The sequence below is a fragment of the Sus scrofa genome, chromosome 2, assembly GCF_000003025.6.
Source record: "Sus scrofa isolate TJ Tabasco breed Duroc chromosome 2, Sscrofa11.1, whole genome shotgun sequence".
Taxonomy (NCBI): Eukaryota; Metazoa; Chordata; class Mammalia; order Artiodactyla; family Suidae; genus Sus; species Sus scrofa.
Window position 1 is genome coordinate 8,858,465 of NC_010444.4, and position 14,367 is coordinate 8,872,831.

At 56.8% G+C, this 14,367-nt stretch overlaps 1 protein-coding gene across 1 annotated transcript; it reads left to right on the top strand.

Moving 5' to 3' along the window:
- Positions 301 to 13,578, top strand: CHRM1 (cholinergic receptor muscarinic 1). Its single transcript, NM_214034.1, is given in 5 exon segments — positions 301 to 395; positions 1,001 to 1,167; positions 1,612 to 1,704; positions 11,053 to 11,147; positions 11,150 to 13,578. Coding segments are annotated over 2 exon segments (1,380 nt in total). The 5' UTR covers positions 301 to 395; positions 1,001 to 1,167; positions 1,612 to 1,704; positions 11,053 to 11,133; the 3' UTR covers positions 12,516 to 13,578.

Here is a 14,367-nt window from a genome sequence, read left to right on the forward strand (position 1 = left end):
TCAGGAGAGACAGAATTTGACAAGCTGGGAGGAGAGCTGTCTGTCTGCCTGTCTGTCTGTCTTCCAAGTGGAAGCTGGGGGTGGAACAGGCAGGGAGGTAGAGGCTTGCCTCACTTGTCAGAATTAGCAAGTTCCACGATTGGGCAACACTTAGACACACAGCGAATACAGATACACGCGTCCTGGCTCCAGACCGACAGGGCGACACCTGCATCTACAGGCTGCACGGTGATATGCGTACTCAGGGACACACGTGTGCGGGACGCTCAGCAATGCGTGGAGCAGGCACACAGCCCCCCACTCATCCCCGCAAACCAGGCACCGACCAGGCTGTGCAGCAGGAACAGAAGACAGCGCACAGCCCAGCACGCGGGGCTCGTCTGCTCAGCCCCGGGGTGGGTGCGCCAGCCCTCTGGGTCTGTTCCAAGTTGGAGCCTCTCACGTGAGGCCCAATGTGTCATTTCCAAACAGAAGAAATCGAGCTCCTTCCCAGCAGAGAGGAAGAGCAGGGTGTGGGGTTGGGTGGGTGGGCGCGTGGGCATGTGCAGGGGGCAGGGCGTGTGTGCGAGGGAAAAAACAGGCATGTGAATGCCGGGGAGTGCGTGTGTGGCAGGGCATGGTGCTCACGGGCTGGGGGCTCTAAGGTTGGGTGGGGGAAGGAGCCCCGGGAAACAGTGTGCCTGTGTGTGTGTGTGTGTGTGTGTGTGTGTGTGTGTGTGTGTGCCGCTGAGTCTGTGTGCATTGGGTGTGGGTGTTTGTCTCCCTGTATCCGCCTTCTCTCCCGTTCTGGACTTTTAGCCTTCCTGGGCTCATCTTTCTCATGTCCTACCCCCTCTCTCTCAGGGCGCAAATGGGGTGCCCTGGTGGAGGAGGAGGGCAAGCTCCAGGACCCGGTCCAACCTCGGACATTGCCTGAGGCTTCCCTCCAGCTCCCCCTCCCTTCCTTTCCTCTCTTTCCTCCCTCCCTCTCTTTCTCTTCCTCCCTCCCCCCCACCCCCAGGCTGGCGTGCCAGGGGTGGGACATGCCAATCACTGGCTGTGCCTCTCCGGCTGCCAGCACAGGGCGCAGCTCCCCCCAGGAGCCAGGTGTTTGGGTCCCTGGAGACGCCATCAGCCCCGGAGAGGCAGTGGGGCTGCCGACCCTCCAGACCCCTCTCCAGCCCCATGGTGAGTATCCCTGGGAGGAACTGGGAGGGGCTCCACCGAGGTGGGAGCAGGAGAAGCAGGATCCTGAGAGCTAGACAGGGACCTGGACTAGAAGGAAATGGGGATGGACCCCAGAGAGAGGAGGGGGCGGGGGGGCGGTCTAGAGACCAAGGGGGCTCTGTAGCATTGGACACTGGCTGCTCCAAATACCCCGTCTCCTGGCTTTGAGCAGATACACCTAATATTTTTCTGGGGTTCAGCTGGCAAAGGAGATGGAGACCCCCTTAGGAAACTGCACCTGGAGCCAAGAAGGGGTGAGGCTGCCATGTAGCAGGCAGAGCCCCCAAATCCCACTAACGGCGGGGGGGGGCAAAGGATAGCCAGTGCCACCAGGATCCTCTGGGAGTTTCACCACCACCCCTAATTGGGGTGCCAGTCCCAAAACCTCCTCCTCTCCTCCCTCAGGGAACCCTGAATTCCACCAGCCCCATCCACCTCCAGACCCTCCAAGATGGACTGAGCCAGGCGGCTGGCCAGATGGACAAGCCGGATGCCAAGGTGGGTGCTGGGCCAGGAGCCAGCAGGAGACCAGGCCAAGAGCTCCAGGGCTCTCAGAGGGTCGTGGACACACGGACGACCATGCTGGCCAGGGAATGTGGTCCTGATGAGTACAGGGGCCCAGAGGGGCCTTCCCATGTCCAGAGTACCTTGGGCTCCCGCAGGACAGGTCTCAGTCCCATGACCAGGTAATGCATGGATACTGATGGGCACCCATGCCAAGTGCCCATCCCAGGACCCCCCCCCAGACTCCACAATGTGGGGATGGGCTGGAGGCCAGGAGCTGATTCTTGCCGAGTTGCCAGCTCCTGAGCTGGCAGCTGGGGAGGGGTTGGGCAGCTTTCATGGGGTCACTCAGACATGATAACTTGATGGTGATCAGTGCCAGCAGGAGGGGGTTCCCCTCTGCCTGCAAAATGTACCTGCAGCGCCATCCAGACTGACCCGGGGCCTCCGGCCCAAGGGGCCGGAAGGAGTCAGACTCTCTCCTGCAGGCGGTCGGTGTCCTGTCCCCAGGTGATCAGCTGCTCACTGAGCTGTCAGATGGGAGTTAGTTATCTGCTCTCTGAGCTCAGCCACTAAGCAAGCCATGATCGCCAGCCAGTGCGATGTAGGAGGCGGGGGAGGCGGTGGTGAAATGAGGCTACGGAAGATGTGACTCTTGGCTCCCCGGCTGGGCCTGCAGGTCCGAGAACTGAATCCCCAAGTGCAAAGGGGAATCAGAGGGTCAAGAAGGCGCTAGGCAGAGGTCACGTCAGACTGGAAAGGTACCTCCCTGTTGTACAGATGGAGAGACTGAGGCTGAGCAAGGGGAGGGGACATGCTTATGGTCACAGAAGGGACATTTAGGGGCTTGGGCCCCATTCTCCTCACTCTCAGCGCAGCGCTGAACTCCCACCTCCCTGAGCAGGGTGACGGGGTGGCGGGGGGTGGGGGGGAGCAGTGAGCTCTGTGCGCAGGAGCTCGGGCTCCTGGTGGCAGGCGGGGAGAGAGGTGGGTGAATATCGCACTGGGTTTCTGTTCTGCCGTGATGCCATGGTGATGCCTGAAAGATGGAGGAGGGAGGGAGGAGAGAGAAGAAAGGAACTGGGGAGGGGAGCACAAGGAGTAAAGAGCAGGGCCATGCGGAGTGGAGGACGAGGTGGTTTCTGATGCCACCTGGCAGAGCGAGGTCTAGGGCCCAGGCTGCTAACTGCCAGGCTCTGGCATGGTCCAGCTAAAGTTGGGCAACTGGTTAAGGTCCATCAACAGTGAGAGTATTTGGCACCGATTCTAAGGCTGACGCTCCTCTTCCGGCTCAGCGGTACATTTATGAGCATTTAACTGATGGCTCCTGCCTTCCCCAGGGCTGGTTGGCACTCCCAGTGGTGACTGTTGAGCCTGAAAAGGTGATAAATTGTATCTGTTTACCCCCTCGTTTCCAAGGCCAGTTATCAGAGGTAGAAGTTTTATGTGCCTTGAATGGGTAAAGAACTGCCTTTGGAGGAAAGTTAACTCAGGGGAGAGAGCCACCTCTGACAGGCTGGCTTCTGGGTTAAGGCTCCAGCAGAAGGGACAGGTCAAGAGGCCGCTCGAGAGCAGCATCCTCGCTACATGTGTGAGGTCGCAGGTACCCAGCCCCACAGCCCCCACCTCATACCTCCTCCTCTTCCCCAGTATGGTCCGTCCTCTCCAGCCAGGGTTAGGCCAATTTCCACGTCCAGCATCACAAGATGGCTTCACTCCTCCCTCCTGAATCTCTTCCCCAGAACCCCCTCACCCTCGGCCTCCCCTTCTGCCCTCCTTGGCCAGTGGTAAGATTCAGGAAGCCCTCGTGTTCAGGAATCCTTCTCCCCAGCAATCTCTCCCCTCCCCCCTCTTCCTCTCACCAGCCAGATCCCCGGTCCCTGGGGATTGGTCCAGGGCGCTGGCGGTCAACAATCTGGCCTGCCATGCAGAGGCTCTGACCTCATCCCTTAACTCTTTGAGCCCAGGCTACTGTTTTCTTCCCCCCAACACGGACAGGCGCCATCCCACACACAGCACCTGTCCCGTCCCCTCCCGCAGCTTCCCTGTGGCAGAGGAGGCAAGGTTTCCTGGTCCATTTTACGAGGACTCTTCTTCTCCTGTGCTTTCAAGCCAGACAGGGCCTCTCAGAGGGGACAAGGACCTGGCAGATGAAGGGATGCAGGCACTGTCCCAAGCAGAGGGACCACGCTCCAGAGCCGGTTCTGCCCTCACCCCACCCCACCCCCCGCAGCCCCCCAAAGGCACATCCCCATGCCGGAGGTCCTGAAGTCAACCCGGAGGACTCCTTGTGCACATTCATGGATGTCTTCCAGCTATTTAGTGAGCAACTGCTGTGTGCCAAGCCCTGGGATAAGGCAGACACAGCCCCTGCCCTGCCTCTCAGAGAGCTGCAGCTAGACCACCCCTCCCCACAGCCCCGTGATCATACATCACCCAGAAGGATGACAGATACTGTCACGTGCACACTAGCCAGATTCCAAAAGAAGGACTAATTCCTTCCTATTAACTGAATTCAAACTAGGATTTGACCAAGCTAGTGGAGGGGGTGGGCGACAAGGAGGCTCTTGCGCACCCCCCCCAACCCCCGGCCCCAATCCCCACAAGAGCAGTTTAGAGTAAGGGTCCAAATTTGGTCCTGGAGGCAGACTCGCTGGATCCAAATCCAGATTGCATCACTGATAAACTGTAAGATCTCTAAGGTCTGAAAGCCTCGTTGCCCCTTTTGCAAATTGAAGATAATGGAACCTACTTCCCCGGGATTTGTAACAGGTCAATTAAATCACGTATATAATGCTTAGAGCCATGTCTGGTTATAGTAAGCAGTCTGTAAATATCAGTTGCTATGATAATATTAATAATATTATTAGATACTCCCAGTGACCTTCATCAGGAAGCCACAGCCCTGGGCAGAAGAGCACCTCCTGCTTCCTTTCCACTTTCCTGTACCCTAGACACCCTCAAAGGATGAGTCCCCAACCATCCCCACAAAGACTCGCCCCATCATTTCTTTCACTCAGTAATGTACAAGCCTAACCTACAACCATTCCACAGAAGGTCGGGACACCAACTTACCCAAGGTCACATAGCAAGACAAGAACAGAGACGGGGCTTGAAGCAGGGGCCATGCCAAGGACCCCTAAACTATCCCACCCACCGTGGGTGTTTTCACAGGCTATGCTGTGCAAATACCTCCAGCCCCCCTTTCAACCAGATGACTAACCCTAAGCCCCTCCTCTGTAGAAATTCTGGAGCTGCTGTAGAATCCTGGCACCCTGACTCTGAGCCCAGGGCTCATCCCCAGGGGAATCGGCCGCAGTGTCTGGACACTATGTTCTCACACAACCATCATCTGGCTGAGCCCCCACTAGCCTCGAAGAGGCCGAGGGTTGCCTCCAATACAGAGCAGGGACCAGAGCAGACCTCCAGGAACCTTCTCCAGAGCAAATCACTGTCCAAGAGGGGTGCGGGGGAGGATCCCCCACTTGTGATTGTGGAGGAAAGGCAGAGTCCCTGACGGCTCTGTTCTTGGGCTGCATCCCAGTGGCTCAGAAGGCCCTGGGGGGTTGGCAAGGCCCGAGGTCCAGTTCCCAGAACCTTGACTTTTCTCCTTCCCAGCCTGGGTGGGGCACAAAGGGTCCACCAGGTGGAAAGAACACAGGCCTTGGAGCCTGCAGGTCCAGGGCTGAGAGAAGCTAAGTGAGCCTTCAGCCTCTGCAGCATCACCTGGAGGACTTTGGTCCTTTCTGTTCAATGTCGTGAGATCTAGGTTTCAGGATCCTGTAAAATCTCCCCAGATATCAGGCTGGTCCAACTCCTCTAATGTACAAAGGAGCAATCTGGGGACCGAAGAGGGGCTGCGCCTGGGCTCTAGAGAGGAAGGGGCAGGGTGAGAGGTGGCTGAGCAGTGGATCGGAATGAGGAGTCGGGAATAATAGCAGAGGCCTTCGACTGAGTGTCATCTCAGTGCCAGGCACTCTGGTCACTATTATCCCCATCGGCTGGGGGATGCAGGGATGCAGGGAAGGAAAGGTCCAGGCGCTGCTGATGGTCACACAGCAAGGAAGGGACAGCTTGGAAATTCAAACCCAGGGCTGTGGTCCGCAATGCAGGAATTAGGGTGAGGCGAGTGAAGTACACGCCTTGGAGCAAAATTTCAGGGGAGGGGCACAAAAATACCTCCTAATCAAGATAAATAATACTGTCATGTAATATTTTTAAAAATCAAATAGCAAACTGCAGCTCCCAGGCGGTCTGTTTTTGTAAATCAAGTTTCGCCAGAGGCAGGGCCAGGGTTAGGGCGAGGCACGGGTGATGGGGTGTTTGTGCAAGTGGGGACTTAGAGCCTGTCTTGGTTTAAAAGTGTGTTTGTGATGGATGTTTCGCATGGATTTCTCTTCTTTAAATATCACATTAAAATGGGATTTTCTTGCTGACTGAGTTTGGGGCAGTTCCTTAAATTTCACACCCAAGGCAAGTGCCTCACTCACCCCACCCTAATCCTAGCCCTGCTGTGGCATAAGGACCAAGTTCAATGGCAGAGGGCTTGGTCAGCGTTGCCCCTACACAGTGCCCACAGAGACAGGAGGCCCTTGCAGCTGCAGAGGGTACAGCATCTCAGGCCCGCAAGCTCCTCTTCTAACTCAGCCTTTGCAGGTCTTGCCCAGAGAGCTTCAGGGGAGCGGGAGGCGGGGGTTGGGGGGGGGCGTTGGCTGGCTACAGAGCTGCCCCAAGGCACCCCAGGGTTGAGGTGCGGGGACAGCAGCCAGTCTAGGAGCTGAAGACCTTGGGCTTCACAGTGACTTTTTCCCCGTTTTCTCTGGGCCTCAATTGCTCCACCTCTGCCATGGGCATTAAATACATTGAGTTCAGAATGAGATCCTGCTGCGTAGCACTAGGATCTCTGTCTAGTCTATCTAGTCATGCTCTATCACTTATGATGGAGCATGATGATATGAGAAAAAGGAATGTATACATGTATGTGTAACTGGGTCACCATGTTGTACAATGGAAAATTGACAGAACACTGTAAACCAGCTATAATGGAAAATAAAAATCGTTATTTAGGAGTTCCCGTCATGGCGCAGCGAAAACGAATCTGACTAGGAACCATGAGGTTGCAGGTTCGATCCCTGGCCTTGCTCAGTGGGTTAAGGATCCGGCGTTGCCGTGAGCTGTGGTGTAGGTCGCAGACATGGCTCAGATCTGGTTTGGCTGTGGCTGTGGTGTAGGCTGGCGTCTACAGCTCCGATTAGACCCCTAGCCTGGAAACCTCCGTATGCCAAGGGTGCAGCCCTCAAAGGACAAAAGACAAAAAAAAAAAATCATTATTTAAAAAAAAAGGGAGTTCCCGTCGTGGCACAGTGGTTAACGAATCCAACTAGGAACCATGAGGTTGCGGGTTCGGTCCCTGCCCTTGCTCAGTGGGTTAAGGATCCGGCGTTGCCGTGAGCTGTGGTGTAGGTTGCAGACGCGGCTCGGATCCCGCGTTGCTGTGGCTCTGGCGTAGGCCGGTGGTTACGGCTCTGATTCGACCCCTAGCCTGAGAACCTCCATATGCTGCGGGAGCGGCCCAAAGAAATAGCAAAAAGACAAAAAAAAAAAAAAAAAAAAAGGATCCGAGACTTCCCTTGTGGCCCAGTAGGTTAAGAACCCAACTAATATCCAAGAGGATGAGGGTTCAATCTCTGGCCTTGCTCAGTGGTATTGCCACAAGCTTCGGCATAGGTCAGCGGATGCGGCTCGGATCTGGCCATGCTGTGGCTGTGACGTAGGCGGCAACTACAGCTCCAATTCGACCCCCCAGCCTCGTCAAAGGGACGAGAGTTGTGAAGGGTCACCTCTCAAGGGCAGTGTCTATCAGTAGGCTCCCGGGGAAAGCCCCAGCAGGCACTGTCTGATCCCACTCCTGCCCAGCACCTGACTGGTTAAGGGAAGGGATGCAATAAAACTCAGTAAGCAAGAGCAATATTTTATTTAAATTTATTTTATTTTATTTTGTTTTGCTTTTTTAGGGTCGCACCTGCTGCATATGGAGATTCCCAAGCTAGGGGTCCAATCAGAGCTACAGATGCCAGCCTACACCCCAAGCCACAGCAACCCCAGGATCTGAGCCCTGTCTTCAACCTACACCATAGCTCACGGCAACACCAGATCCTCGGCCTGTTGACTGAGGCCAGGGATCGAATCCGCAACCTCATGGTCCCTAGCCGGATTCGTTTCTGCTGTGCCATGACGGGAACTCCAAGAGCAATCTTATTTTAATGCAATATAATTTTAATTCAAATTGGCAAACGGTGGCCCCCCAGAGGACCATCAGTTCTTATAGTTTCTTTTTTTTTTTTTTGTCTTTTTGCTATTTCTCGGGCCGCTCCCACGGCATATGGAGGTTCTCAGGCTAGGGGTCGAATCAGAGCCGTAACCACCGGCCTACGCCAGAGCCACAGCAACGCGGGATCCGAGCCTCGTCTGCGACCTACACCACAACTCATGGCAACCCCGGATCGTTAACCCACTAAGCAAGGGCAGGGACCGAACCCGCAACCTCATAGTTCCTAGTCGGATTCGTTAACCACTGTGCCACGACAGGAACTTCCTCTCATAGTTTCTTTGGAATACATTGCTTGGCGCCAATCCTGGTTCTTACCTTACCTGTGTGACCTTGTGCAAATCCTCATGCTTTTCTCGGCCTCAGTTTCTTCATCTGTAAAATGGAAAGAAGAGAAATCCCTAGATCATAGGTTCCCTGTTAAGGTTAAGTGGGACATGGAGTTCCCATGATGGCTCAGTGGTTAACGAATCCGACTAGGAACCATGAGGTTGCGGGTTCGATCCCTGCCCTTGCTCAGTGGGTTAACGATCCGGCGTTGCCGTGAGCTCTGGTGTAGGTTGCAGACGCGGCTCGGATCCCGTGTTGCTGTGACTCTGGCGTAGGCCGGCGGCTACAGCTCCAATTCTACCCCTAGCCTGGGAACCTCCATATGCCACTGGAGCGGCCCAAGAAAAATGGCAAAAAGACAAAAAAATAATAAAATAAAATAAAGAAAAAGGTTAAGTGGGACAGGGCAGTGACCGGCACTCAGGGACACTAAATAACACTAAGTAAGAGTGATGACTGTTATTAGTAGTTGCCGTTGTCATAGTATTAGAAAAAAAATTTTTTTTGGCCACACCTGTAGCACGTGAAAGTTCCCTGGCCAGGGAACAAACCCATGCCACAGTTGTAGCAATGCTGGATCCTTAACCACTAGGCCACCAGGGAACCCCTAGAAAATGTTAAATCAAAGAAACAGCCACTTCTAGGCAGGAGGGAGCCCCTGTGGCTACTTGTGTTAAGAGGTAATGGGAATTTAGTGCTTACCATGGACCAGGGTGTTCTAAGCACTTTACATCTATTGAGACTCTTTAAGCCTCACAATAATTCCTTGATTTATTAACTAGGGACTAGCATTATCCCCATTTTTTTCTTTCTTTCTTTCTTCCTTTCTTTTTTTTTTTTTTTTTTGGTCTTTTTTGTCTTTTTAGGGCCGCACCCACAGCATGTGGAGGTTCCCAGGCTAGGGGTCATTATCAGAGCTACACTTGCCAGCCTACGCCACAGCCACAACAACACAGGATCCGAGCCACATCTGCAACCTATACCACAGCACAGCAATGCTGGATCCTTAACCCACAGAGCAAGGCTAGAGATCGAACCTGTGTCCTTGTGGATACTAGTCAGGATCATTAACTGCTGAACCATGACGGGAACTCCATCCCCATTTTTCAGTTGAGGAAACCAAGGCACAGAAGAGTTATATCACTGGCGGAGACCACACCCCCAGTACAGGGCATCATCTGGACTCAAATGCAGAGTCTACCTCCAGAGTCCAGATCTTTCCACCAGGAGGTCCCTTGTGCCCGCTCACGTCCAGATTATCCCAGACACACAAGCACAGACCATCACAGCCTTTCTTGCCCGTTCTGCCACACTCTGTGAACTCCTCAGGCTGAGAGTCGCTGTCATGCACCGACGGTCCCCCTCCCTCAAGCCACACACTCCGGGTCACATGCCACCACAGCCACACACCACCGAGGCAGCGCCCCCCTCACGGGCGCAGGACTCCAGTCTTTCTGTCTCAGATCAGGTGGGCATGGTGGGCCCCCGGCCCAGCGTCTCTCTCTGAAGCCACAGCTGCAGGTAGGAGGAGACCCCAGTCTCTTTAACAAACGGATGGATGCTTGAAGCCCAGAACAGGAAGGAACCAGCCAAAACACATAGCAGCAAGGCCATGGCTGAGCGACGGGGGCCTCTGCCTGGCTAGTAGTCGCTAGGAGTCCTGGCTTTTCTCCTACCCACCCTTAGTGTTTGGGCTGGACTCCAGCTTCCGAAAAAGTCGGGGGGATCTTCCCACCCCCCCGTGTTGCCCCCCCACTCAGCTGGGGCCTGGGAACAGAGTGGGGAGGTGGGGGCCTCCCACGCCCCATCTGGGGCCAGACCCCCGCTTATCTGGGAGCTGAGGCCCTCGCCTCTGCTGCCTGCTTTTCTCCAGATCTTTTTACCCCAGCCCAACCTTCCCTGCGGCCCTCATAGCAGGTCCGATCCAGTCCCAAACACCTCCCTCCTTTCTGTCTCTCTCTGTCTCTCTATCACACACACACACACACACACACACACACCCCGCCCCTCTGCTCCCATCTCTTTCCACTGTCGTCTCCGGAGTCCTCCCCTGCCTTCCCATCTCTCCTTACTTGATAGAAGAATCCCCCTAGATCTTCACATAGCCCAAGAATGAGCGAGAGAAGGGGTTCTGCTCACTCACCACCTGTGTCACGGTGACCAGGCCCTGGAGCTGCTCAGAGCCGCGGTTGCCTCAGTGAGATGGGAATCATAAGAGACCTTCCTCCTACAAATGTTCAACAATTAAATTAGATAATTCAATTAAGTGCTTAGCACTGTGTCTGGCATGTAGTAACTACTCAGTAAATGAGAGCTCTAATAAAATTGAGTGAAATGCTTTGAAAATTTGGCAGTACCGTATACAAAGCGAGTCTCCCCACTGCTGCCACATGAGTTAAGCAAGACAAGCATTAGTGGCAATTTCCCGATGAGAAAATTGAGGCTCAGAGTCTGACTGCTGAAGCTGGAAGGAGGACTCGGGTCTCTGGATTCCAAGGGCATCCCCCTCCCCCGCCACCCCCCCCCCCGCCCCGTGCTGCTGGTAAGCCCGTTCCTTCGTGGCTGGGAAAGTGCATTAGCGATGACCGGGTGTGGGCACCAGGAAGCGGGGGTGGCGCTGTCTGGCCTGCCAGCTCTGCCAAACGTCCAGCAGCCCACGCCAAGCCCGCATTCTCTCTTTTCAGGCGACCACCACCCCTGAGGAAGCCCCGGCCTGTGCCTAGAGGAAGGGGCTGCCCACCCCGACCCCGACCCCACCCAGCACCATGAATACCTCCGCCCGCCCGCCGTCAGCCCCAACATCACCGTCCTGGCCCCGGGGAAGGGTCCCTGGCAAGTGGCCTTCATTGGGATCACCACGGGCCTCCTGTCACTGGCCACGGTGACGGGCAACCTCCTGGTGCTCATCTCCTTCAAGGTCAACACCGAGCTCAAGACGGTCAACAACTACTTCCTGCTGAGCCTGGCCTGCGCTGACCTCATCATCGGCACCTTCTCCATGAACCTCTACACCACGTACCTGCTCATGGGCCACTGGGCTCTGGGCACACTGGCCTGCGACCTCTGGCTGGCCCTGGACTACGTGGCCAGCAACGCCTCGGTCATGAACCTGCTGCTCATCAGCTTTGACCGCTACTTCTCCGTGACCCGGCCCCTGAGCTACCGCGCCAAGCGCACCCCCCGCCGGGCAGCCCTGATGATCGGCCTGGCCTGGCTGGTCTCCTTCGTCCTCTGGGCCCCGGCCATCCTCTTCTGGCAGTACCTGGTGGGGGAGCGGACGGTGCTGGCCGGGCAGTGCTATATCCAGTTCCTCTCCCAGCCCATCATCACCTTTGGCACGGCCATGGCCGCCTTCTACCTCCCTGTCACGGTCATGTGCACACTCTACTGGCGCATCTACCGGGAGACAGAGAACCGGGCCCGGGAGCTGGCGGCCCTGCAGGGCTCCGAGACGCCGGGGAAGGGGGGCGGCAGCAGCAGCAGCTCAGAGCGGTCCCAGCCGGGGGCCGAGGGCTCCCCGGAGACCCCTCCGGGGCGCTGCTGCCGCTGCTGCCGGGCCCCCCGGCTGCTCCAGGCCTACAGCTGGAAGGAGGAAGAGGAGGAGGATGAAGGCTCCATGGAGTCCCTCACCTCCTCGGAGGGCGAGGAGCCCGGCTCCGAAGTGGTGATCAAGATGCCCATGGTGGACCCCGAGGCGCAGGCGCCCGCCAAGCAGCCGCCCCGGAGCTCCCCGAATACGGTCAAGAGGCCGACCCGGAAGGGGCGCGAGCGAGCGGGCAAGGGCCAGAAGCCCCGCGGGAAGGAGCAGTTGGCCAAGCGGAAGACCTTCTCGCTGGTCAAGGAGAAGAAGGCGGCTCGGACCCTGAGCGCCATCCTGCTGGCCTTCATCGTCACCTGGACGCCGTACAACATCATGGTGCTGGTGTCCACGTTCTGCAAGGACTGTGTCCCCGAGACCCTGTGGGAGCTGGGCTACTGGCTGTGCTACGTCAACAGCACCATCAACCCCATGTGCTACGCGCTCTGCAACAAAGCCTTCCGGGACACCTTCCGCCTGCTGCTGCTCTGCCGCTGGGACAAGCGTCGCTGGCGCAAGATCCCCAAGCGCCCCGGCTCTGTGCACCGCACCCCCTCCCGCCAGTGCTGATGGCCCCCTCGCCTGCATCCCTCCACCCCAGGCCCTGGTAGAAAGCAGGCAGGGGCTGGGACCTGAGACCCAGGGCCCTGCTCAGGCCTCACCGGGCTTCCCCGGGCCCTCGGTCACCTTCCTGCATAGCCCAGAGAGACCCGGCCAACGTTCCAAACTTTGCTGTCCCCAGGCAGGGAGGGGGGACCCGGGGAACTGGTTTTTCTGTTCCCTGCTGGATAGGAATGGGCTCTTCACCAGGAAGAAGCCCCGGGAGGAGGATCCGGGCTTCAGATCTTGTTTGTGTTTGGGCAGGAAGTCCTTCCAGAGCCAGCAGGGCAGGCCAGAAGAAAGAAGGTTTAACCGCGCAGTCAGCCTCGGGCCAATGGCTGGCCTGGACTGAGTGGGAGATGGCACGCCCTGCCAGCAGGGGACTGACCCCAACCGCTGAGAGAAAAGCTTGGCTCAGAGGGAGTTTCCCCCGGCTGGGGACCCCCTCCCTCCCAGACACAGCCCACCGTGCTGGGCCCTAGGCACACTCCAGAATGGTCATCTTCCCTGCACAGGTCCCCAGAGGGTCCCTATGTCTGAATGTCCAAGCGTCAGCAGGACAATGACACACCAGAGGGGACCTAGTGGGGTCAGTCACACGTCAAGTCCCAAGGCAGCAGCAGGACCAGGCGCCAGGTGTCCCGACGGTCCCACTATGTCATTTCCCTGGGAGTGAGGGGCAGGGGGGCCTGCCGTCCAGCCCCACACCGATCCCCCCCCGCCCGCCCCAGAGAAACGCTCGGTCCCTCCCTCCCTGGCTCACAGACGCTGCCTGGCTGGATCTCCTCCATCAGATTTCTAGCCAGGCCTCCTGCATGCTGCCTGCCTCTGGCCCCACCCCACGCCGGCCTGGCTCGGCCTGGCCCCATGTGTTCCTTCCTTCCAACAGGTCCTCCCCTGGGAGCTTCCCCCATCCGACCCGTGCATGGCCTCCCAGCCACCCTTATCTCCAGGCCCAGCCTGGCTCCCCCAAATGTTCTTTCCTCCCAACCTCAGCAAGTGCTGAGTCTGTGAATAAAGCCACATAACCAGCAGGTGCTAAGAGGCCTTCTTCCCTGTGTGGGCTTGAGGACCTGGTCTTAAGCCAGGGCAGGATGGGGCAGGGAGGGCCCAAGTCCCGTGAGAAACGGGCCACTGCCCTGAGGGTGGTCCCAGGAAGGGCAGCACCATGTGGCTGGATCTACTGAAACCTGTGGGCCCCGCATCTGGGGTCGCCTGCTCAGGTGAGTGGGGCTGTGATGGGCCAAGCTGGCTATGCTGGAAGTAGGGAGTCAGTGAAATAAACTGCCCCTGCCTAGGGGTTCCTGTTGTGGCTCAAAGGGTTAAGAACCCGACTCGTATCCATGAGCATGCGGGTTTGATCCCTGGCCTCTCTCAGTGGGTTAAGGATCTGACATTGCAGTGCCTGTGGTGTGGGCCGGCAGCTGCAGCTCCGATTCAACCCCTAGCCCGGGAACCTTCATATGCCATGGGTGCAGCCATAAAAAAAAAAAAAAGAAGAAGAAGAAGAAGAAGAGGAAAGTTCTTTTTTATTTTATTTTATTTATTTTTTTGGCTGCCACACAGCATGCAGAAATTCCTCCGGCCAGGGATCAAACCTGTGCCACAAGCAGCAACCCAAGTGGCAACAGTAACAGTGCTGGATCCATAACCTGCTGTATAGTTGGTTTACAATGTTGAGAGAAGAGGAAACTTCTTCCACAGCCCAGTACATTCTTCATCAGCTTTGCCGATATGGGGCTGCTCCACCCTTGGGGAGAACAGAACTGGTCCAAAGCCCCATTTACAGATGGGGAAACCAAGTCCCAGTGACCCAGGAGGA